Below are 27,118 nucleotides of genomic sequence, written 5' to 3'. Positions count from 1 at the left end.
GTTGTTGCCCCGGCCGCTCGTTTAAATCCTCCCCCGAGCGCAAAATGGAGTCGGCGTGGAGGGAAATGACTTTTGAGGAAGCGCAGCGCTCCGGCAGTCGTTCCACCAAAGCGTGACATCCCTGCACGGTCGAGAAGAAGCAGAACACTTCTGACGCTGCCATGATGAATGTAACGTTCACTATTTGCACTTTTGAGCAGAGTGCGGAAATGCTCCTTTTCCATGGCGTTCTAATGCCTCTCTGTATCGTTCACACTAGTCAGTCAAAGGAAATTATCGACACTTTATTTTGTCAATTTTATTTAAACTTTTAGATCTTAGAACCAGAGAAAATAGGTGCTTGTAGCTTATTCTGTGTTCTTGTAGTTCTTTAATGGCTTGCGCAATCTTCTTTGGCTTGTCAGAAAGACGAGTATCACGTGACTCTATTTCACCGATCCAACGGGACTGTGAGTTAAGATAAGATGCCCTTTATTAGTCCCACAATGGGGAAATTCGAGATTCGAACCCAAGTCTCCTGGGGAGACTGGGTCCTGAACGCGGCGCCTTAGACCACTCGGCCATCCTTGACTTTGTTTCCATTTGACCAATCAAACCTAGTCAGGCAGTCACATGACCGTGCATGGTCTGCATGTGGCCCGAGTGACTTGTTTCAGAATTCCATAATGACTTCAGCGATAGGCTCCTGCTCACCTGCAATAATCAAAACGCGCTGTCCACCGCTCCGTAAAAACGTCTGCGGTTGAGCCTACAAAAAGTCCACTTAGAACTTGAGAAACACGACATTTGAAATTGCACATTCCTGTTTTCGATTTTTGTCTATTATTTATTCATCTGGTATTCGAAAAATTAACGAATCAGAGTTTTCACTGAGGACTCTTCCTCAAATAAGCATTTGAAGGACGACTCTATGGTTTTACTTGAGTCATATTAGTTAAATTACGGTAACTTAAGTGAAAAATGTCATTGCGCTACACACGTGTGCGGTCCATTTTCAGATTTGGTGGAGCTGTACCATTGCACATTGCGGCATTTCCTTTTTTTTATTTTTTTTTTTTTTCAGGCTTTTCTAACTTTGTTGTCACGTAAACATTAGAGTACATATTGCAGGCGGTCACATTCCCGCCTTCATTTGCACCTCAAATGTTTGCGCTTGTGCATCCTCATGTTCCTCATGCATGAAATGTTGACATTTGGATTGATTGTTTTTGCTGTGCAGCCTGTCGACATTAGCGCTCAAAGCCTGCCTACCTCTTTTCACCTCCACCGGAGAGGTTTTTACACAAATATTTATCAGGTCGCCAATTAGAGTGGCCGTGCTGTGTACGCGGACACACACACACGCACCCCCCCCAAGCCCCCCACCCAGCCCAAACACACACACACACACATACAGTCGAAGTTGTGCGTATTGCATTCCTGGAGACTTATGTCACGTTTGGGTTACATTTGCCCTCGAAGCAGATGTTCCACACGAGTTGCGTGCACGTGTTGCTTAATGCTTTTCAAGCTGCAGTGGCGCCTTGAGATATGAGTTTACTACGTTACATGAATGCACTTCCCCTCATTCATATTTCAGATCTTCCCTCACAGGATGGGAAAAACATGATTTTATACTTGATGGTGACGAAACAAACTGTTTGCAACCATTAAAACTGTTCACGCTAGTTTGACGAACGCCAAGAAAAGAATATTGTCTACATTCAACTAAGAATAGCTTGAAGCTTTTTTTTTTTTTTTTTTAATTTAAAAATTGCTCACTGTTTGCCAAATTTATTGTGAAGTGAGTTTTGCTGAGTTCCACCATTCAAATGAAAAACCTCCAAATAGCAGCTATAATGTCGAAAAATCACAGCCTTTCCGATGAATGGAAGTTTCTATTTGTAGGATATGTTGCTCCTTAACATGGGCCTATTAAACAAAACAAATTCATTAGCGTCTGCTTTTCATGCCAGGCTCAATCTGCACCCTTGGTTATATAGAAATAAACATTTTAATCCATTTCAATGTGGCTAATCCCAAATTGAATTTTAAGGCAACCCAGCGCAATTGTGATGCAGATTTTTGGGTCCCAATTTCACGCTCAAGAGCTGAGAAAATGAAACATTTAAGAGTCAAAGGCTGGTTTTCATTCTCCAATTAGCGCGTTAGCCATGCATCCTGTTTATTTCATTATTTATCTATTTACAAATTGTTATTCATCTGACTCTTTTACTTCTTTGCTATTTTTTTGCTTTTATGCTCTTAATGTTTCAGCTTGAGCTTTTTATGTTATTTTATTATACATTTTTCATATTTGAATTCAGTAGTAGATGTTTCTGGGTCATCTTTCAAAGTCTCACTGAGGCTTCTCAACATTAGCGATGGAATCTTCCATCCTGGCTGCTGAACAATGACTTCCATTCAAACATGGCCACCAAAAACTTCCAAGATGAAGTGCAGCCTTTTTGTTTTGTCTTTTTTCACATTCGGGGGGGCTTTCCCCGCCAATTCTCCAGAGTAACCGCCTGCGAGACGGTCGACTCGCGACTTTCTGTTGGGGAATGTGCTCTCAAACCACTAATGAATCCTGCGAGCCATCCCACCATCATGTTCTCTTTCTTCCAGCAACAATCTACAGCTTTTGTGCTGCGGCAGCCTGGTGGTTGCAGAGATTGCGATGATCCTTTTTTTTTTTTTTATGGTCGGCTTGCATCAGCAGCTAACAGCGACTCTATTACCTCGCCGTTATTGTGTGCCGCAGAGCTGCACGGTGTCCACTGCAAGGTCCGACAGGAGCTCCAGTGGCCACTTTGGCTTATGAGACAAGATGAGAATGTCCATTAATAGGCTCGGCATGCTGCTGAATTGATTCTGGGGTCAGTCCATAAAGCACGATGCCTCGGTGCTGTCGTAACCGTAGCATCATTAAGGTGTTATTAGAGCGCGAGGGATGGGGGTGAAAGGGGCGGTGGGAGTAATTTACAGGTACAGTACCTTTAGAACATGGCTTTATTTGCGCCAACTGTCCTGGTGGACAAGGGACACTTTGACAAAATCAGCCGAAAATATACTCATCCTTCACATATTAGAAATGTTTTTAATGCAGTTAAATATTTGAACTCAATTTTATTTACTTCCAAATAATTTGCATACTTTGCAAAGCCAAATTCAAATCGTGTACCATATGAGCCGTGCATCTTTTGTAAATCATCTCAAAACAAAACACCCCGCTCAAGTTACCACTGAGTCTTGCAAACCAACACTGCTGGAGTGTGGTGCTTGTGGGCAGAACTAAATGTACTGCGGAAGTTTTGAGAGTTGTTTCAAAGACAAACGCCTGTAAAGACGACTCAGTTTAGATCATATTCGAGGAAAGCTATTAGAACAGTCTTGACCAACTTGGAGCTTACCTGCAAACCTAATAAGGCTAAATTCCATCAAAAATGGATGGATTCAACTGCTCTGCATTAAATACAAAGTGCCTGACCTTTTCCAAGCAGCTTCGATATTTTACGTATTCCCAATATGTCGTTACCCCTAATTGGCTCAAAGTAAGAGATTCGTCCGTTCATTCCGATAGGCGCCATTTTCCTTCCTCAGGTCACGCTTCATCTGGACTCAATTAAAGTTCCCACTAGTCAATGTGTGGCTCCAGTCGAGCCCTAATTCCTGTTAATCTCTACATCTTCCCCTAATTAGCCCACATTTTGACCTTTTAACATGGGCCCTGTGAGGGATTAGCCCACATTGTGCACACTTTATGAATAAATGAAAAGGTGTGCAAGCACCTGCAGAAGCAACTGGTTCTCGCTCTGCCGATGTCTGTTTGGAAGCGTTTTACGGGAAGACGGAATGATCTGTCCAGTCATTCTGCTGCTGAGCCAAAAATCCATCCAGACATCCATTTTGTGTTGGGCTTGCCCTCATTAGAGTCGCGGACAAGCTGGAGCTTATCGCAGCAGACTTTTGGAAGAAGAAGCGCACTCTTGGATTGTTCGCCAGTCAATTGCAGAGAACATATAAACAATCAACCATTCACACTCACTTTGCGAGACAGGTGAGGAACACCCTAGACTAGATGCATCCAGTTGCATATGTCACATTTAAGCTATGTTTAGGACTGGGAAAAGAAGTCGGCCGCAAAAATAGTCACCGCAACATTTTTTGCCCCGAGGCATTGCCGGCACCTTTGTATGCCATCCACACAGACATTTACAGGCCACATACGTCCTTGTACAAAATCTAAAATCACTCAATTACCCTTTTTACTGTTTATTACTGCCCTCCATTGGTGGACTGTTGACACTGCAGTCTGTGAGATTTTTCGTTTTAGGGGCACGTCTCATCGGGTGATTTTATACCGTATGTTTGGCATTGGATTGACACTGGATGCCCTTCCTGATGCATCCAACTTTTATCCGGGTTCGCTCTAAAACCCTCAAATGCCCTCACCCCCCCATAAAAGTAGTGAAATATGTACTGCTGTGTATATATTTAATTGACTAAATATAGGCTAAAATGTCTTCATCTTTAGTTTATAACCAGCTACTTATGACAGGTAACTAATATGACTTCCTTCTCATTGCCTGAAGCGCCACGGAGCTTTAAACTACCTGACGCTGAGTCTCGACTGCTTCTCATAGTCAGTTGTTCCGCTGCGCGAAACGGGACGGTCATTGGATCAATGCTGGACTTTGATTGATAGTGAAGTGAGCTAATCAGCCATCTTCAAGTGAAAATACCACTCACTGCAACGTTGTTCGAAACCGACCCAGAGACTTTAGCGATCCACAGCGACTTTGCCTTTGTTAAAAAACGACTACCGCTGCGTTTGGCGACTATCGTTTGTCAATCTGCGGTTTCTTTCCTCAACGAGCAAGCAGCAGGTGCGGCCCCTTGCGTGAAAGAAACATAATATAGAGGTCGTAGTAATTTGTATTATGTTTTGTAAGAGTGAGCATCTGACAGCTGTACTACAGGGATAATGAAGTCTTATTTTTATGTTTATTCCTACTGCATGTGATATTATTGTTTTTCATGTTAATATGCAGTTCTCGATGAAAAAAGCTTGGAGACCCCGGCAGCACTACAAGTTGTGTCGTGGGGTAGGCCTTTATAAGATTTTGCTTCATCCTGCTCATTTTGCCCCTTTCTTATGTGGATCTAAATCGGATTTGTGTCCGACGCAACTGCAGTCTGGACGCTCATGTCGCACTGGTGCAAAAAGCAATGGCAGACGAAGGAGCTGAATATGTGGGGAGACCAGTCGGTTCAAGCACTAAATTATTGAGATTTCCACAGATATGTACTTCATGTACTTCCCCACGTGTCAATTGTCGGATGCATTGCATTCACATTTCCTAATAATGTGAATGAGTACTTAAAAAGATTGGATTTACAAAAAAAAAAGGAAAAAAAAAAACAACTCCCAGTTGGGCATCATGCCGTTCACTGTGAAGCGTTAGACCAGGTGTGGGCAAAATATGGCCCGGGGGCCTCATGCGGCCCGTTAAACGTTTTAATCCGGCCCGCCGAACTTGAAAAATATTAAATGAATAAACCTTATTAATTTTTAAATTATTTTTTCTTTAAATTAAATTAAATTGAAATTTAAAAATCTACAAAAAATGGATTTTTTTTAATTTTTACTCATTTTTTCCCCTTTTTCTCTCTTTATTTTTAATGCAGTTAAGCATCACAACTTGTGTATGTATATGTATTTTATTTTTTTTTAATCAGTTTTTTCTCATTCATTCTGCTCTCAAAATTGTATTGGCCTTACGAAATCCATATTGGTCATGCCGTTCAATTTGCAGTCTTTATTGAACGTAACATGCAAGCCCAATTTATGGACGTCTCATCTGTGCGGCAGACGTGCCGCTTTGAGATCAAAAAGGTTCTCCCAAATTACCACTTATCTTTTACAAGTGACGACGTGGGAATTCAGGGACATCTAGTGTAGCTTTCGTTATCTCATGCGGAAAAACAGTTTGGACATTTTGAAAGCCACTCGGTACGCGTTCATTGTAGGTGCCATAAACTTGAGCGCCTTTGTTATTCCGTGCGGCTACAGATGGGGGGGGGGGGACTGAAAATGTGAAGGCTTTTGTAAGTGTTGTGCTCTGCCTCTTCTCCTGTGATGCTTTCTGTCTCCTTCGTGTTAAACCGCAGCATATGTCCACAATGATTTAGAATCCTTAATGCAGTGCTGTTGATGAAAGAATATTTTTAGAGGCAAATGGAAGCAGTGGCGAGACAGATGATGTGGAAGAGGCAGGCTGAAAGCTGAAAGGTTAAAAAAAAACAAGCACGTTTTTTACCGACCCAATGAGCTGCGGAGTTCGGCGAGAGACGCACGGGCCATAATAAGGATGTTGTTGTGCACCCTCGCACCTCCTGAGATTCATTGGCTTGAATGAGAAGTTGCTGGATGAGCGGTCGCCAGCCGGCTGCACATAAGCTGCGTGTGGTGAGGTGTGCGAGTCACATCATTAGGCACACCTGCTCTGTCTAATGACTTTTTAATGAATTCTGCCTCGACAAATTTGCTAATGCTCGCTTTCCATTGAGCCTGTGGGAGGTTTTTTTTTTTTTTTTTGTGCGTGTCATTTGCATTGCCTCATACCAAGAACTCTTTCGAATGTGCTTTGCCTATTAGCATAATCACGTCATTTTTTTTTTCAACTTTTCAGAACACAAGAAAAAATTCAAGAGAAATCCTCTTGCCTTGGTTCAATATTTGTTTGAGAAAGTCTTTTTTTGAAAAATCCCACATTTTGAAGACATGCCCAAATTAATTTTAAAAAATTCATATCAAATTCACCATTTCAAAATCATTAAATTTTTTAATCCCCCCCCAATCGAACTTTAAAAAAAAATCTCAATTTTCCATGAATAGAAATTCCAAAATTATTGGGAAAATGTAACAAATTCACACGCTTTCAAAGTCAAATTCTGTTTTGTACATTTCAGTTGATTCTACAGCTGTGGTTGTCAAACTTTTTACAACACCTCGAAAATACTCCAACTACCACCATCACGGTGGTCATCACGACCAACATAACATAATAGTGTTGTTGGCAAGAAATAGATACTTTAGTAGTTTTATATCTAAAAATAATTTGTCATCTTGTTTGAACATTTGCACTGTTTAAAATTGAAGACATTGACTCAAATAACGATGTCATTCAAATGTACGATACCCAAAAGTTAAATGAAAACATCTAAATTCACCACATGTCTAAAAACAAAGAGAATACAAACATGTAGTACTTCAAAATTGAATACAACTGAAATTTACTTAATGATTCTTTTGCATATGACTGAGGAAGAACTTGTACCACACTTTTGACAATCATCGATCTACACAATTTTTACTTTACCATCATCTCTTCAGCACTCGGATGCAATTTCTACTGAAATGTGTCATTGCGTCTCTTGTATTGCCGCAATGATATGCTAACTTTGTACGTCACTTAAAAGATTCCTCCCGATTCCAGAAGTGTGAGCAACTTCGAAACGCAGCATAGCATCTGCCCCGTACGGGAGCAATCAGTCGGGGGTCCGCGCCGAGGTGAAAAGCTTTAGTGGGCTTTGTGAGGAAAGTCGAGGCGAGTGGGGATGAAAGTGATGCGAGGGCTCGCTCGCTCCCGTGCTAAGCTGTGCCACATCTGGGCACAAGTAAGCTCAAGCTCCGCCCGCCCTGTCATGAGAGCGTTAGGAGTGAACATCACTGCACATGACAGGAAGAACTGACATGGACTTTATGTCGCACGCCCAGAAGATGCCGCGGCCCAGTTGTATACCGTGGAACCTGCGTGCCTCTGACAAGCAGAGAGGTAAAGAAACACGTGCGCGCAAGTGTGCGTGTGTGTGTGTGTGTGTGTGTGTGTTTCAGGCAGCTGGAGTGCAGTGACCTCCCATTTCACGAGGTTGTATGTTTTCCGTGGCCTTGCGTTGAGATCTGCACGCATGCACACGTACTCTGCTGTAAATTAACCTTGTGATCTCCAATTCGTGGACTTGTGTGTGCGTGCGTGTGTAGGGTATGTGAGACATCTAACAATAATTGCGACTCAGATAGCACGCTGGCATTATAAATCCAGACACTGGTGTCACTGATGCGGTGATGCTATGTTAGGGGCACTCTGTTTTGTGCCCCACTAGATGGCACTTTTGCTTTCTGGCCTCTTTCTGCTCTGTTTCACGATGACGGAAACTGTTTGGAACATGTTGGGTGCTTGCCTGTGCTGCTGCTGTTTTCGTTGCCCCCTTGCGTCATGTGTTTTATATTGAATACAGAGCAGGGATTATAACGCAAAAGTCTGGTCTGACAATTCTTAAACTATTTGAATTAGAAAATTGTTTTTGGCACTGATTTAAGATACGTCAATTTTTTCACATTAGGTTTTGGAGATTTTTTTAAGTTTTGTTTCAAGGTTTCACCTATAAAAAATTTGCATGATGCGGGATTTTTACCATGAGCTTTGACATTGTGGTAGCCTGACTCGCCATAAAACAGGAAACTCTGATTACTGAACTCCAAATTCAGCCCCCAAAGCCAATTTCACTACACGACATGAATTTTGGTAAACGAAGGAATTCTGCCATTTTGGTTTGAAATCGTCCTCTCTGTAAATTTTTTGCCATTTGTAGTCACCCCTAAAAAAGTTAAACAATACCCTGACAAAAATAGATGAAAACTACATCACATATTTACAATTCCTGGTTTAAGATATTCGAGGTCCACTAAATGGACAAAAATATTCAGACGCGTGGCTGTTACAATTGCAAATGCTTTTTTAGAGGAAGTTGCTGTCACATATTCTGCAAAGATTTTCCACAAGATTCTGGCATGTGTCTCAGGGAATTTTCTATTAATTGACGAGGTGAAAGTAAAGTCAAGTTGTTCCAAGCCATACTCAACACTTGAAATTTCTTTGTGACTTTGAATTAACTTCAATTTGCTTTGCTGCACTACTTTGTACAACCAATTTACTTTTCCGCCTTTGCTTTTGTGGTTTTGTTTTCAAAGAGTGAACTCGTCACCCTTTTGGTACTTATCAATGTTGTCTGTAAACAAAATGATGTCAAAACTTGTGGCTGGCTGAGACTGCGTCTGCTTATTCGTCAGTGAAATGTTGGCGGGATCAAAAGAACATATGACTAAAAAGCAGCCATCAATTAAAAAAATTGTGAGATCTAAGTTAGTCATTTTACTTCGAGCAGTCAACAATCACTGGGCTGGTTTTGCGTACACGGCTTAAAACCAAATCCAAAATTCTCATAAACACTTTGATACTCACTTAGAAATATGAGGCTTAACTCATGTGCCATGAGAATGGTCATAATCATACCAATTAAGGACTTGAACTAATATTTGTCAAAGCCAAAGTCGTGGTCCGCTCCACATAAGAGGGTCCAACTGAATGTCAGGCAGCCTTCATGTTAAATTAGTCTCCTGCATTCAAATCTTTGACTTTTCAGTGAGGGGGAAAAAAAATATTCCACATGCACAGGTCCTCCCTCGGAATGTTTAGGAAAATGAAATTCACTCAGCTCATTTATAAAAAGCTGCCAAGCGTCCCCAGCGGACTTGGACGTGCCTCTGAGTTGAATCTGGCAGTTCAAAAATGTCATTATTGTTTCAAAATGTCTTAGCTGACCGCCAGGAAGCATGCGATATTTATTGATAAGGTATAAAAAGGAAGATGGGGCAAGTCGGGCATTTGTCCCACCAGATGCACTCGAGTCCACGTTTGGCAATTGGAAAATCTCTTCTGAGTGGCAATGAATCGGGAACCGGGAATTTCAACACACACAAGACGTATGCTCAAGCTCGGACTTTGTGGGGTTGAGTGTGAGAATCACGTACTGTGAAAAGCCATTTTCCATTTTAACATCGACCACACCTCAATTATATACTTCGACTTTTTTGTAGGTGTTTTGGTGATCGACATTTCTACCAAAATTCACGTTGCCAAGTCAAACAAGCTTTGGGGGCTGAATTATAGAGTGATGTTATTAGACTTTGTGTTTTATGGTGAAACATCAGTCTCTAAACTTTCACTGACAGGGATGTAATGATTCACTAAAGCTCCAATTTAATTTGATTGTCAGTTCCCGATTTCGATTCTAACCGATAAGCTATATTTTTTCTTCTTTTTTTTTTAACAAAATGAATGACTCATTTTATAATCAAATGTTTTTTTTTATATTATTAACATCTGCATTTTGTCCTTGTCACAAACAGTAACTTTTTATAACATGACAAAAATGGAAAATGAACTTATAATTTTGACTGCTTAGCTACATTATTGTCTTATCAGTGTTTTGTTGTTTGCCACAATTAAATATGAAAATAAATGAGTGTACAATAGATTTGACTGTTATCTCAATTCCTTTTGTGATCAAACTTAACATCAATTATTTTTTTTTAAATCGATTTTTCGATTAATCGTCACACCTCTACAGCGAAGCATTGCCTGTATGAAGATTCACATTAAGTCGCCTTAGGATAAAATTTCTAGGGCAGATTTGTTTCTGAAGGACTTGTGCAGATGTTTAATAGAACATGAAAATGGGAAACCATTCTCAATGGACATTTATTTGGGGTAAAATAATATTGCAGAAGAAATGAAGCAATTTCGAGACGGCCTTTGTTCCACTTGCCAAATAAAAGTATGGCAGTGTACTGAAGCAGACCTTGAGGTATGGTAGCAATCTTGATTCATAGGCAGATTGATTTTAAAGTCTAGTCGCACTGACACTGGATTCCTCGGTGAGGTGACGAAGGAATTTTTGCTGTTATTGTAAAAAAAAAAAATAAATAAAATAAATCATCCTTGCTGTCCTCGCCTCGTCGTATTTTCTTTGCTGTTTCCAGACAATTGCGAGTCTCGCCTCTGTCAATGGCGGATCGAAGCGATGTTGATCGGGGGCGGCGTTTGTTGAAGGGGTTGGCGGGACCATTAGAGGCAGCGTGACAGTGCGAGGGTGGAGAACATCTATCAGCAGCAGGAGTTTGAGCGCTCGGGACTGGCGGGGAATCTTAATAGTCACCAGGAAAAAAGAAGAGCAAATCCCAAAGAGGGGGGACACGCTAGATGAGCTGAGGGATTTGGGGGTTTTAATCCACGGAGAAGAGCTGATTGATGAAGGATGATGCGAAGGGGCGGGAAGGAAGGAAGGAGGCTGAGGAGGGAATGTACTGACATATACTTGGTACTCCTTCAGCTAATGAGATGACATCAATCACTCAGCGGAGCACTAAAGTCAGTGGCCTATTGTGCGTGTGACAGTTGGAGGAGCTTTTTGGATGGCGTCCACCTCCGGTTTGTAGTCCCCGTGTGCTGTGTCTGCGGTGACAACGAGCTGGCTTTGTCACGATGAATGCGGGCTGATGATGTTCTGATGAAGATGAATAACCATGCCTGTTATCAGCACACTATGATCAGTGGTGGAAATGATGAGCAAAGTTTTTGATCGTGCTCGAGCTGCAAATGAGTTGGTTTTGTGGAAGTGAAGCATCATTTCACACTTATTTGCATATTTTGAATAAGGTAGGACGTGTTTGATTTTTATCACCGGGGAAGGCTTGGGATTATGTCTTTCGGGTTATTTAGTTTTTAGTTTTCTTTGTTACTCTGTGATATGGATCCCCCTGGGTTTGAAATAAAGAACGAAGAAGGAGCAAACACAGATGATTCTTCCTTGCACGTCAGAATTGTCGTTAGCATGTCTGCCTCGCAGTCAAGAGGTTCTGGGTTCTGGTCTTGACTCACTTCCACATTCCAAAAACATGCGAGTTAGGCTCAGTGAAGACCCTAAATCAGAGGTCTTCAATCCTGTCCCTCGAGGGCCGGTGTCACGCCGGTTTTCGATCACTTGACAACTCGACGTTGTCTCTAAATCCCAAATCCAACCTCACTGACGAGCCTAAATTCCCGATATCCTGCCTTTACTTAATAATCGCATCAACCCGATCCCTTTTTCTTGCCGCCGCTCGTCGACTCCTCGTCCTCCTCAGTAAAAGTAAAGCCAGGGCTCAACCGTGACAAATCTAAATTGCCGAGCTGCAGCCTACTTTATGTCCAGACACGCGAGAAAAGGCACCGAGCCACTTGCTGTTGGGTCGCTTAGCAACCAGCGCCAAATATGCCAAGCTTGAACCTGGCTGCCATCCTCTTTGCGTCCTATCCTGTCCCGAACACTGCACAAAACAAATGTGATGGGAACGATCTTCATCCTGGGTAGTTTGGTGAAGAAGTGAGGTACAGCCTGGGCTGGTCGCCAGCCAATCACAGGCCACCTATAGACAAGCATCCGTACTCACATTCACATCTGTTGACACTTAGAATCTCCAATGAACCTTTTGGAAAATAGGGCCTGAGCTGACTATGAGGCAGATGTGCAAATCATTTCAAGCCTCAAAATAATAATCATGTTTTTCTACAGCTGATCATTTTGAGACTTTGGTATTTCTTTCAACAAATAAACAGCAACTTGGAAAACACACCAAGGCTTTAACAACAGCTGCAGTATTTGTAAAATGCATGAAGACGAGTAGCAGCAGCAGCAGCCTGGCGTGTTTATGGAGTGTATAAAACATCGCTCGCTAATTTACAATTCCTCACATAAGCTCCGAAGGCATTAGAGGCCATGCTGTATTGCAAAGTGCTTCTCCGCTACGCGAGAAGTCGTTGGTCTTGAAGAGGAGTAAGTGATGATCTCCAGCTCCTGCTGAGACATTGCAGAGTGAAACGCTGAGTCAGCGGGACAGCAATGACCTTCAAGATTTAGCACTTATTGTCGCGCCGGCTGCGAATGCAAGTCATCGTGTGGCTTACAAGGTCACTCTCTCCATTTTATTTGCGCTAACACATTTCCCAAAGTCGCATTCCAAGCGACACTCTCCACAATGGGCACTTTATCTTGCAGAGGAATAGCGTACTTCGATGCAATTCTTCCGAGGCACATTTTTATTTGGCATACTGATGTATAGGCAGAACAGCGTTGCTCGACGGTTAGCGCGACTGCCTCACAGGTCTGAGGTCTCCTTTGAACCAAACAAAAACTAAACTGACATCGTGATTTCTGTTTTCCTGTGCCAAGTGCTCTTTTACATAAAAAAAAAAAATCTAATTTAAAGGAGGCAGAAAACTGCTCAGCAGGAAAGCAAAATTAAGTTTAACAAAAATCAACTCACTCAAAGGTTTTACGATTATGTTATTGCGTTTTTTTTTCCTGCACGTCATTCAAAATCTGCATATGAAAAGGCTAACTCACTCGCCTTTGTGAACATAGTGGAGTAAAGTTCATCACCGATGCGGTCCTTCTGCATCGTCGCAAGTGGACCAAATGTCACAACAGCCGCCATATGCGTTTGGAGCACACGCGTTATCCATGTTTTTGGAAGATGCTAATTTAGTGACACCTCATGCCCTCAAAACGAACTGTCAATGGTTCCTGTGGGGGTGAAAAATATTTAGTTTTTGAGTCCCGCTGCAAATAATACTCTAGATTTTATAACATTTTATGAAAATGAAACTTTTTATGTAATTAATGAATAAATATAGTAAAACATGCAGTCCTGTATTATTAAAAAAAAAAAAAGTTTGGGGATTTTTATTTATTTTTTTTCGGGGGGGAATTTTCAAATCTAGTACGTGTTTCAACGAGTGCTGCACGGAGAATGAATGGCTTTGGTGGCAAAAATAATCTTTTATTTTTCCCTCAGTGGGTCAAAGAGTACATGATTTGTTTGCAGCAAAGGTAAGAGTGCAAAAGTCGCCAATACCGTTCAATATTGAGTACTGTAATTTTAGCCATATAAAAATCAAACGTGCCAATATCGTGCAACTTGCGGCATTGGTGAGGCAGAAAATATCTCAAGACATAATGATAGGAATAGTAATGTTAGTCGAGTACTAAAATGACAAACTTTGAAGCTTTTGCTCGTGCTACTTCTCCACTTTCCACAGGCACTCATAGAATGCATACTTTGGCCATGAAGGAACATGTTGCTTCGATAGTACGTATATAGGATTAAAAAAATAAAATAAAAAAACATAACATTGCCTATTCACTTTGAATAGAAAATGTGCAGGTTCCATCATGTGTTCCATCTGTAGTTGTCTTATCCCGAGCTGCTAACAAGCTAGTTTTAGTTCTATTATTGATACATGCGTTCCTTGACTACGCTTCACAGTGTGCTGCTATCAGAGCATAAAAGTCACAGAGGAAGAATAGCTCCAATGGAAGTGTTAGTCTTTCTCTGTATAATGCAGCTTGATGAGAACTTTTCTCACTGGAACCCTTCAATCTTTTATTATTGTGCTCAGCTCGTTATTCCCTTTAACTCCTCGCGCACGCTTGATCTCGCTACGACACTGACGAATGCAAAACAATGTAAGCTCCAGCAAGACTGCGAGATTTACCGCATAGGTAATAATGGGAATTGATTTAGTCAGTTCCTGGGTCAAACAGTTCTCATCACAAATCTTTATTTATTGTACAGGAAACTCATTTCACAACAAGCAGCAGTGAGCGGGTCTTCAAAAAAATTGCTTTCAAGGTATTTTATTGCCACTCCTCGTTGAAATTTACTATCAAACTAAACGTAAAACAAGGAGAATTAGACATTGAATAACAGACCTACCAACCCTCGTCTATGGTTCCTAAAAAAAAGTCACATTTTTTTTTTTTAAATGACAAAAAAAAGTTCAACTGCTGCCATTTTTGTAGCTTTTATTTACTTTATCTATTTATTTTTACCATTACCAGCTTGTGACACAAAAAAAAGGTTTAGGCGATTTTTCTGATGGAGTTCTTCCAGAGCCAGATTTCCTTGCTTAATCTGCCCCCCCCCCCCCCACCACCACTTTCTTTTTTTTTTTTCCTTTTAAACCCAACCTCATCTAGCTGTTGTGGTCCGGGAAAGCTCATATGGGCTCCTGCCAGGACCGCCACTACCAGCTGTGATCTGCAGTATTAAGCAGATGAGCTGTAATGTGTGTGCGTGTGCGTGTGTGTGTGCAAGTGCACTCATACTGTTGCACTTTTGCATGTGTTGCAAACATACATTTACAGCTGTTGGGCAAATTGTGTGTTTGTTGGAAATCCGCAGCTGCTCTTTTGACATGATTTAATGTTTATGGAAGGCAAAATACTATAGGTAGTGAAATACTCCTTGTGCAAGAGCCCATTCTGGATTAGTTGTGACTGTTGTCGCCTTATATGATGGAAGGTGTGGAAAAGGTGGCAAATGGTTGACTTACAAATTGTTCAAAAGGAGTGTTTATTATTATTATTATTATTATTATTGCAACCTAAAATTATTTTTCGGTTCTACTCTATTCATTTACATGTTGTACTTTTGCATTATTATTTTTTACTTTTCATTTTTATAATTATAATTATTTGACTATTATTACTAAAGGTGACCTTACTATTAGACAAACCCAGGCAATTGCCTGGGTCACCGTGATTTCCAGGGGCCCCAAATATCTCATAAATATGGATACCGAAGCTGAAGTTTTCTTCCATTTAAAGCAATTATTATTCTTTCGGTCCACGCACTTAAAAACCCATCTAAGATATATCTATTATAATATTTCCAAGTCATCCCCCTTTCTCATTCTATGGACTAATCCATCTTACTGGAAAGTAGAGGCTTCATTCTAGAAGAGGGGAATAAAACAAACATGTTGGTGTGTTGTGATAAAAATCATTTAGAAGGATTTAAAGGAGCACTATCGACCTCAGGAAACATTCAACATCTTTAATGTGCAGGAATGTGGTGGGCTTCATGACTGTATTTGCCGTTGGTCCCCGAAATAACTAAACACAATTTAATTATTTTAAATAGTAGGATTTTTTCCCCCAATATTTTTCAATACATGTAAGTATATAAAGTCAATCCAACCTCATTCTTGAGCAACCGGAGGAGTTTGGTGACAAGTCTGCTTTGTACACAAACAGCTCATGAAGTCAATGAAGTGTTGAAGTGCACGCCACACTAATGAACAACTAGAAAGACTTCCGGCATCCTCCTCCTCCTACACCTACACGGTGGAGGTTTTCAAACTGTTACTTCCGAGCTGGGAGCATCATCTCCCGCATCTTTCTCCCTCGCTATGTAATGGGTGTGTCCCTGAAGGGGCTTTTTGTCTCCACGGGGAAGTAAAGAGGTGGGGGGGGGGGGGCTCACATGGCCCTCAGGCGGCCTTGCAGAATCTTTTCCAGCTTCATGCGTTTGGAGTATTGATTGATCGCAAGGGCATGTTGATACGCTCGTATAGATAAAAAGTTGTTCAGCTGCAGGCGAGTAAAAATGTCTGCGCTGATTTGATTTAGGCGTCTTGTTTGCCTGCTGGAAAGAGAAATACGACGGGCAGCTTCACTTTCCATGTGTCCCCTGAGGGGGACATAAGAAAGTCACTTGGTCAGGGTGTTAAAAAAGTCTTCTGTCAAGTTTGCGGTTCATTCAGCTTGTTATTTGACGCTTTTTTTGTGTGATAGTCCGATTCTGTCCCTTTGTTGTTCATAAAGGAGATTTAGTGTCTGAGTTAAAAGCCGGGGAGATGAGAAAGTCAGTGTTCACAACTGTCACGTTGGGTAGAATTCCTCTTTTTTATTTATATTGCCTTAACCTAAAACGTGGTGGGAGAAACTTGCAGGTCTCTTTGTATTTATTTATTGAATCAGAAGGGCTCGCTCACAGATGCATTTTTATAAATAGGCAGATGACTAAAGTTGTACCTGCATGTTAAATTCCACACTTAAAGGGGAAGTCAAGTCAAAAATTTTCTTCACAATGGTATGCTTATTGTGCACCCACTTGTCTAAACGCGGCGTTCTGATTAATAATGCCTTTGTAGAATATGAATTAAACCGAAAAATCCACCCGTTTTTATCTATCTCCACGGGGCGGCCATTTTACAGACTGAAAATGACATCACAGCGCCTAAGGGCTCATCTAACGACCATCACTGCTCACCTGCTTTCTGAGTTTAGTCATGTGACTTTCACAAGCTGGGGTTTAGTCGCATTGCCCTGACTGAAATTTTCTTGTACCATTTTAGTGACCATGTTTTTTTTTTTTTGTTTTTTTTTTAAATTCTAGTTTATTCCAGACCATATTTACCTTTAAAATTTTGACGTCAATTTACAGCTCATTACCGCATTGATTTTTCCTTTGCAGATCCTACTGTGCATCATAGGCAGAAGACGGTGGTGACTGACATGTGCTACCCGGCAGAAATTTCCAGCCTGATGGACTTCGGCTCTCCCGACTGCTCGCTGGGCAAAGGTACACTCTCGCCTCCGGTATAGAAAGAGTAAGCCAGCGAGGCGTTGCCTTGGCGACCATGTGTGCGGGGATTTATCAGGGTAGTTAAAAGAGACAGGAGGGAGGTTAAATCAGGGAGCAAAGGTGTGTGCTGGCCACCTTACACAACACTGCAGGCTTTGGATTTTCTAGTGTGCCATGTGAGAAAAAGCTTTCCCACTTTGAAAAGAAGTAATTGCACTGGAGTTGCGTCAGTGTGGTTGCTTATTTTCTTCATATTCACGAATAAGATTTTTTTTTTCGCCCCAAAGCCTGTGAGATAATTACACTGACCAGAGTATAATTACCGTATGTGCTCTGCGAAGAGAAACCATCATCAAGAGCTATTGATCACACATCCATAATCCCATTGTGTCCATTTCTTTTAAACCTTGTGATTCTGCTGTTCTGAATACACCAGTACCGCATCGCTGTCATGTGTTTTATAATACTGAAGTCTATTCATATAAAAAAAGTCAAATTGAGGAGAAGTTATTACCAGAATTAACTGGACGTTTTACACATATATTTGTCTGTAATATGAACACACACCGTCAGCCGGGATAGACTCCAGCACGCCCGCGTCCCTTGTGAAGAAAAGCAGCTCAGATAATGGATGGATCTACCTTTTGAATATTTAAAAAAATAATGTTGTAATTTCTTAAGAGGAGGAAATAGGGAATAAATCTATCAATTATCAATCTGTCATTGCCGTGGAAAATCTGCGTGATCGACTTTTGTGGTTTGTAATGGTGGACCCATGTTGTGCTAACTCTAATCTCAGCGCTAATGGCACTGTTCGGACCCAATCTCTGTTTTTGTTCTTCCCAAATGAAGCAATAATATGTATCGTGTGACTCAAAAATAACAGCTTCAAATTAGCGTCAATGCTACGCTGGCTGTCTGTAAGATGGTTAGCGTCCTCTGCCGTTGTCGTGGCAACCATGCATTGCCTAATGTCGTGGTGTGACGTCATTCGATCCATATTCTATATTTTTTACCATTGTGGCGCCCTTCGGCGCTTTTCCGGGGTTTTTGTCAGCTGCAGGGAGAGCTCGAGAGCAGAACGAAAGCTTCCTTAAGTGTTTTTTTGGGGGGGTTTTTTTCATCAAAATCGGACCTGCTTTCTGCTCGACTATAACTAATATTTCAGTTTGTCTCTACTGTGGCTCTCGAGTTACACTCCCCCCGGCTCTGTTAATAATGCGCACTGACAGTTCAACGACGAGGGCTTTTTTTTTTGACGACTTCTGCCGGCTTTTAAAAGTGAGCGCGGCCAATGAATGACACGCCGGTGCAGGGTGTTAAGCTGAAGGGGGAGAAAAAAACAGACAGAGTGGAAATGTTGCAGCTGAAAAAGAGTCAGGATGAAAGCATTGAGTGTGGATGGGAAGGAGTGCTGGAGGAGGACGTCCACTTCTTCTCATTTTGAAAAGTCTCGCTATTAAAACAAAAGAAATTATGTCTGGTGTTAATGGCTTTGGATGGAGTTATTACAACATTTTTTAGTGTGTTTTAAAAAGCCTTAAGGGGACATTATCGAAAATTGACTATTAAAGGGCATGCATAGAAATTGTTGGATCTCTGCAGTGCTGCTGCCTCCGCAAGTGAAAATGTTTGTTATTGTCCTCACTGGGGGTTCGAGAAAATAGCACAGTTTTTACAGATGTCATAATCATTCAGGAAACTGTCAAAGTATTGTTACGCTGGCGATTATTTGTAAATACATGATTTTGCCAACATAAGGAAATTTTAATTGTTTTATTCATCTTTTCAGATATTGTAGTCATCCCTGAACCAAAAATTATCAGAATGAAAGGCAACTGTCATCCATAAAACATATATTTTCCCTGCGTTGTTTGGGTCCCAAACAAATGATTTGAGTGAAAGCAACATTTTTTCTACTGCTTATTACTGAAAAATCGAATAAGGTGCAAACTAACTTTTTTTGTGATGAACGAAGGGGTGTAATGCTTCCTTTGGCAAAGATCAGTCAGAATGCTCCAAATTGTCTGGCGCTCAAAAGATTATTTTTTTAAAATGGCTGACGTTGAAAGTGTATTTATAGAGATGACTTTATCATCACTTACGCGTTGACTTTAAAAAATCTGAATTTGCTCGTAGTCATAGAACAGAAAATGGAGTTATTGTGACTTGCTTTGTAAATTGCTTCCTCTGGCACTGCTCTGATGCAGAAACACGACACGCACGTACGTCTTTTCAAAGCGGTGTGAAAGGCTCCTTTGTTCTGTTCTGTGCTGTTATAGCTGTCGGCCGTTAGGTGGCGTCAGTGTGCCTCTGACTCACCTGGCTTGTTGTCACCTGAGTCTTCAGGTGCACTTTTCCCTTCCCCCGCCTCCTCTACCGCCGTCTTGTACTCCTACAGGAGGAGGGAGGGTGGCTTTCTGGGTGTGTCCCTCCAAACACATGCAGAACAAGAATCGCGCTCTCAGGGGATCACTTCCTGGTTACCTGGCCTGTTCTGGGGCGGAGCCTGGGCGGTCAAGCGCTTTCACACGAGTGGTGTATGTTGTGTGTTGAACGGTTCGGCGTGCGCTTGTGTGTTTCGCGTTTGCTCCCAATTGCTATGAGAGCTCACGCTGACGGGCCTGAAAGTGGAGTCGAGCCGAGCCAGGGCCAACGAGGCCATGAGGTCTGACAGGGAGGAGGGCAAGGCCGGTGAGTGACTCACACACATACACACAATGTCCAGGCTTTTTGGTGAGCGTGCGCGTGAGAGCCGAGACTGGAGCAGGTTCAAGTTCACAGTGTCATTGTGAGCATGCTGCAGTCTCTGTCGCGGTCACGGTGTGCTTGAATGCTCTTTTCTTACTTTTAAGGTGTAACTATTGGAGTACTTTTTTTCCCTGCAAGATATCATGTATGGAGGATGTCACTGCCATTGAAATCAGTGTAACCTTAACAATAACATGATCTTTACTCGTGTCTCTTGTACCGTACTTACAAATGATTTAATTAAGTGTGGAAGGCAACAACAAAAATGGGTAAAAACAAACAATGTGCAACTAAATGCATTTTATTGGACAGCAATTTTATAATATTTTTCTGTTATTCTATAGAGGCAGTTACTGGTAAAAAATAAAATAAAGACAGTACATTACTGTACAATTTTATTAAGTATTTTATTGTTCTGATATTTAATTAGCATGATTTAGCATTGTAGCATTTTCTTTTAGAATATATCTGCATTTAATTTTTCTTAAAATAATTTTAAATATTTTGTAATTATTACAAAACATTTATTTGACTATTTACGACTAATATCACACCTATTTCAAAAAACGAGTTAAATTAATTATTCTATTTATATAAATCCATGTTTGTTTTGTTACTGTATTTAGGTGTATAAATGTATTCAGATTTGTTTTGTGTTTTTATGGATTTCTCATAGCTTTACAATAGTCAATACTTATTACAGTGGTGCCTTGACTTCAGAGTTTAATTCATTCCATGAGCATATTCGTAACTCAAAACTCTCATATCTAAAATCGTTCCGAATTCTCCACTACAAACATGACAGATTTGTTTTTTGGGCAGTAGAGATCCCCTTGTTGTCATTATACGCTGACCTAGATAGTGCCTATGGACGCATTTATCTGTTAATCTGCCGCAATAGAATGTAAACACTGCGCGCATGAATATGGTGGTATGTAGATATGTTGATACGAGCAGGCATAAGCACGCTCGCATAGTTTGATTTGGATCACATGCTGGGATTTAATACTCCATAGGCAACATGACAGTAGTACGTTTCGTACGTACATGTCGGAATTGTGGATCATTGGGAGTGTTTAGTGGGGTTACGGTTAATCTCTCCAGACACGTGTGATATTGGACACATCATTAGGTACACCTGCACAGGCCGATGACATAGTACTCACTCACTGTGTGTTATCTCATTTGTATGTGCGTTTATATGTGAATAATTGTGAATTATTATTATTACTATTAGTTAGTAGTAGTAGTAGTAGTTGTAGTAGTGGTGTTTTTAATTATTATTTTTAGTAAATGTGTTGTTGTCAATAGTGTTGCTAGCTAGCTAGCTAACTAGCTTGTTTGTTGATGGGTGTTTTATGGACGTACTGGACTAGTTGTTTTTTCGGTTGCTTGGTTAGTTATTCGAGTGATGGTATAAGAATTTGTTTGTTGTTGACTATTACATGCTAGTTGTTAGCTTGGGAGATAGTTTTCTATCTTTAACAATTTATTGCAGTTGCTACAATACTTGTGGGAGAAAAATGGTATGAATGACTGTTGACTTAATTAAAGCATGATTTTTTAAATGTTGTGTGTATATTTATTACATTTTGAACGAAAAGACAAATTTTAGATTCCTTTTCTGTTTTTGTGGCTTTATTGTTGTGGCCACAACTTCAAATTCCAGATGAATATCACCAGGACAGATTGTATGAAAAGCGAGAAAACAAATATAAAAAAAAAAGCAGATGGTATCATCACAATCTCAGTGTGCTTGTGAAAGTGACGTCAATGGAGGCCCCCCATATAGCACCACGCCATTGTTTAATTTGTAGTTTTTAACATTAATTTTTGATGTCGTCTCTGTGATATGATTCAAGGGCTCGTGTTGTGCATAGTAATGAATTCCCATTAAACGCCATGTTGAAATCCTCTTCTTGAAAGCACATACAAATAACCTTGATGATGTTCCTCACTGTCTTCTGGAGTGTGCTGATCGCGGCGCTCATTGTGCTGTTCGGACCACTCTTTAGTTAATATTTAAAGCCATGTATTGTATATGCGGCTTTTATCAGTCTCCGCTGAGCTTATCTCTGTCATAGTCATATTAATTCTCTGTATGCATAATAATCCTTTGCTGCTTGCCAGTATTAAAAAGGGACTTCACTTTAACCGCATGAATAAACACTTAGTGGACACGCTATTTGGTATGCTATATGTGCAATGGATTGTGATCTTGCCGTGTTATTGATATGTTTTTTTTAATTCTCTACATTTGCATTGCAGATTTATTATGTTACATAAATATTTGTTATTTATATAAGAGGGATGTAAGTTAGTTAGCTGAAACAGTGGATAAAGCTGTTAAAAAGCTTGCAGTGTGCTAGTGGATGTCACCCAAACCGATGCGCTGTACTGCCACCTACAGGACTGGAATGAAATGATCTCATCCCGCACATTGAGATTGTTGGGCCTTGGTGGAGGTCTGTGCTCTACCGACAGCATTCCCAGTCTTTTGAACACTAGTGTTTTTGTATCATCCCCTCGTGCGGAGCACTTTGTAGATGAGCCTGGATTCCCTGCATTATCTCCACGGAGTTGTCTGGCATCGTGACAGCAAACAGCTCTTTCCAGATGAAGCTTGATCAATGCGATGAACGCCAAGGTTTAGACGTAACGATTAGACAATCAGCTCAGAGAAGCGAAACTAACTCCACTGCCAAACTTTGCAGCGTGTTTTTGCACAACAACTTCCTGATTTAGCCTTTGAAAATCCACCATATGTCCTTACATGGAAGCATATTCTGTTTATGTAAACCAGTCCAAGTTGTTCTCTTTTTCCCGGTAGAAAAGGAAGCCAGTTTTGTGCATGTGCTGTATGTATGTATATACGGCTGGGCTGTATGGCTTGAAAAGTGTATCATGATATAAGTATTTTAGATCAGTCGATGTTGAAATTTATTGATTTTTCATTTTTACTATTCAAACTAATGACCCTGTGGGGAAAAAGACTCAGGTTAGGTGTTGTAATTTTACGAAAAAGTCAAATAAACATACTGGTCAATATAAATCAAATGTGCTGAGTATTTTCCTCTTCACATCAAGCATGCAAATCCAAATAAAACATGTCTTACACATGATCTCAAAATACATGCAACATGCAAAGTATTTTGTAAACATAGAACCCTTCACTAAATTGAGGTTGTACGAGCAGCTGCAACATGAAACAAGTGCGGTCATCCTTTTGTACTTTATAGAAATGTCAAACCAGCATTTAAAAATATAAATACTAAACACATTTCAGCCACATAAAACTTCCAAATATTGCCCAACTGGTGATATGACCTTTCTGCCATTAACAATTTCTTCTCGTGCTATTGCATTCTTTTGTTCTCCTTTTTTCATTTCAGCACATGGCATTCTTTTTTTTTTCCTTTTTTTTTTAAGAAGTTCTGAGACAAAATGGCATAAGGTGAAATCGCTCGCGTGTGTGTTATGACATGCTTGCAGGCTTTTTTTTTTTTTTTAACCAAAATTATCTATTTCACCCGCACGTACATATGTCATTACAAATATGGTTGAAATTTGTTTTAAAACACAATGTGCATTGTCCATACGCTATTTCTATTTCTTATCGAGGTGCGTCGGGGAATTTTCCTCAAACGTATTTTCTATAGATGTTTATCACGTGCCTATCACAATATATATTCATTTTGATATATCGCTCTGCCCTAGTAGGTTGTGTGTTGCCTTGCATTTGGTGCAGGAAAAAAAAGAAGTTAAAGGCAAGCACCGCTCAAGGAAGTTCTTTTCACAATGCTGGACTTAATCCAACATTTGAGGGACAATAAAGAGTGATTGCTCGGAGAGTCTGGCCAATCAGAGTGGAACATGTTATCAGGCACGGCCTGAATTCATACCTACCCATTGTAATATTCACCCACATAAATCCAACAAATTGTTTTCTATTGAAAGTCCCCTTGTCACCCAGTGATATGCTTCACTGTGACAGTGCGTGCGCTCGTCTTGTTGTGACAGCGGCTTGAGATATATGTCCGAACAGTGCTGCCCGTGTGTTGTCGTCAACCCCCGGCAATGACGTCCTTGGACACGAGCCCAGTGTAAACGTGCGAATCAATTACAGCTATCTGCGCTTGGCATCCTGGCGCTCAGCTTGTTTGTAACGCAAACCCCCTCGCAATTCATTTGTGTATCCTCCCCATGGCCTAGCCTCCCCTTTTTGCCCTTTTTTTTTCTCCTTAAATGTTTGGAACAGCAACACTTACCGGAGCATGTAAAGAATCTCTCGGATGCCTGCACATGGAACAGAATGACAACCTAGACAACTTATTCTTTGATTACATTTTTTTTTAAAAAGTCTAGAAATAGCTTTCACTTTAACAGATGTCTCCTTCCATTTAGGAATAGAAACGCTTACCTCAAATTTTATATGTGCGTGTATATATTATTATTATTTTTAAATTTTATTTATTTATTTTTAAATTTTATTTATTTATTTTGTAACTTTTATTTATTTATTTATTTATTTTTTAAAGTTTTATGGCTATATTGTCATTACCATTGAGATTAAACATCAATCATTTTCAGCTCCTGCTTCTATTCTGACTATGCTCTATGACCTTAAGTTGTGATGTATGTGGACTTGAGAAATATTGTACAATATTTCGATCGTTGTCTCTATTGATCATGTGAAACATTGTTCACGTTTAACTTGGGATTTGAGTGCAAACCCGTACTGAAGATGCTAATCGGTGGCTAATGTTAAATAAAGTAAAGCAATAAATCGGTACCCATTTTGGAGTTGGCCTACTTTAAATAAATAAGAATTCTTTTTTTATAAAGGTTTTTGGGAAATAGAAATCTCTTGCTCAGATTGGTTGTTTACTATGCCTTAGTTCAATATTGCCGCCTATTTCATGCTCCTTGCAAGTGTTTTCATTTTAGTGTTTGTCCCATTCAATAAAAGGCTGGAAATGACTTATAATCAAAACAGTAAGTTTCATCAGTGTATTATCGTTTTAACGTTGCAGTATTTAACTTCGTCAGCACAGAACCCTCGTGGTTGTCACACACCTCACACAAGTTTGGGGTTCGAATTTCTGTTCCCATCTTCCCATTTGAGTTTGCATGTTCTACCGAGCTTCCTCCCACAGTCCAAAAACATAAATGCGAGTTTCATTAAACCCTCTAATTTGCCTGCAGGTTTGAATCTGATTGTCAAAGTTTTTCTATATGTTCCCTGTGATTGACTGGCAACCAGCCCATAGTGTACCCTGCCTTTCACCACATCAAGCACCTTCGATGATGGATGGATACACGCATTTAACTCTTGGAGTGGTCCATCACAATTTTGAATATGTTCAAGTGTTCTCGACGGGCTGTGACGACCAAACTCTTCTGAGTTATTCCGGTGCACGCAGGCTCCAATCATCCAAGGCTCGTCTGTTACCTAGACGATGTGTTTAATCAAGAGCCCATGAGTCTGATCTTGACACTGTAATTAGATAGAGGGCAAAGCTCACCGGACCAGTGATCCTCTCGTAATGGAGTGCAGAAATAGACAGCTGCGTACACCAGCGCACACGCTATGCTGGGTACACTTGGCGATTCTTAACATCAACCAATTTTTAAAAAGTATGAGAGACCGCACACATGATGAGGGGAAAATCGGCACGTACAGGATGTTCTTACAGCTCTTGTAGTGTGTGGTGTGCTCATGATGGCCAACACAATGCATCACACACGCAACTTATCGCCGCGGACAATCACGAGTCAAACCTGAAGTGTTGTAGTACCAAAACTGAGAGGCAGAATGGTGCCACATGGCATCCACATCGCGAGAAAATAGGCTAACTGTTGGATTATTTCACTAACTACACAAAATTTAGTTGCTCCAATTTGACTGTGGGGAATAACACATTATATAAACAATCAGCATAACTAGTTGCTCCTCTATTTGTGTCCCGCATCAGCAAAAGCTTCAGGTGGCTTCCTAGTTGACTGTTGTTGTGTTTCACATCACAATCGCAAGTGTCGGAGTCTCGGCCCAACTCATGCTAATCACACAAATAAGGAGTTGTCGACGTGAATCCTGAACAGGTTGAACACAACTGCAACATGTGTCTAGGCAGAAGAAAGGGAGGGGAAAAAATGACTTAATGCAACTCCCACCACTGGATAATTACTTTGGATAATCTTTTTAAAGACATCCAATAATTGGGCCTTTGCTGACTTTGATTGGAGGGTGTGGGGGGAAAAAAAAGATTCAGCCCAATTATTCACGTGTGTGAAAATTTACAATTGTCGAAGGAACCATTTCCCAAGCGGAACAAGGAGAAAAATCAAAAACTCATAATAATAATAATATGATTGTTATAATAATAATAATTATTATTATTATTATTATTCTCATTATCGTTATTATTATTAGTAGTAATAGTAGTAGTAATAATTATAATAATAATAATAATACTTGTTGTTATTATTATTATTATCAGTCAGAATAATCTTTTTAGAGCCAGCCGACAATTGGACCTTTGTTGACTTGGTGAATAAAGGTCAAATGCGGCCCGATTAGCACTATTTGTGTCCCCTGCTTCAAACAATTATATGATAATATTAATAATTAATTCATAATTATTGTTGACCCCGACTGATTTCTGAGCGGATTTGAGAAGAAAAAAAACACACTCCACACCACAGGATAATCGCTCAGTATGATCGTTGACTGCAAGGGATGAGAAGGCTCAAATTCATCCCAGTTATGGCTTGTATGCCACTTTATGTAACACTTCCTCAGAGAAGGAAAAAGAGGAGTCTTGCTCGACTCCATCCTTGTGATGATTCCTCTTATCAATGCATTTTCAAAGACTTTTTTTCCCGTTTGTTTGATGAAGCGCCTGCTCTTATCCGCTAATTGCTGCATTAGTCCTTTTCAGCGTTCTGCACCCAAGCGGAACATTTGGCTTACAGTATTATGGCTTGTTGCAGTTTGGATTCGACTCTGCGGTGGGCGTCGCCATCCATATGTCGGCGGATTATCATTAGTTATTTTTAACCTCGTTGTAA

The 27,118-nt window shown here is 40.5% G+C and overlaps 1 protein-coding gene across 1 annotated transcript in view; it reads left to right on the top strand.

The window, feature by feature from the left end:
• LOC148327267 (kazrin-like) overlaps positions 1-27,118 on the top strand; it is an 86,584-nt gene that overhangs the window by 41,689 nt on the left and 17,777 nt on the right. The window contains exon 7 of the mRNA XM_088309402.1: positions 17,186-17,293. Within this exon, the coding sequence (XP_088165528.1) occupies positions 17,186-17,293 (108 nt within the window). The remainder of the gene's footprint in view (positions 1-17,185; positions 17,294-27,118) is intronic.

Source organism: Idiotropiscis lumnitzeri, chromosome 11, assembly GCF_059441095.1.
Source record: "Idiotropiscis lumnitzeri isolate Australia: NSW breed Sydney's pygmy pipehorse chromosome 11, RoL_Ilum_1.0, whole genome shotgun sequence".
Lineage (NCBI taxonomy): Eukaryota > Metazoa > Chordata > Actinopteri > Syngnathiformes > Syngnathidae > Idiotropiscis > Idiotropiscis lumnitzeri.
The sequence above is the reverse complement of the archived record's forward strand: the minus strand, read 5'-3'. Positions and strand labels throughout refer to the sequence as shown.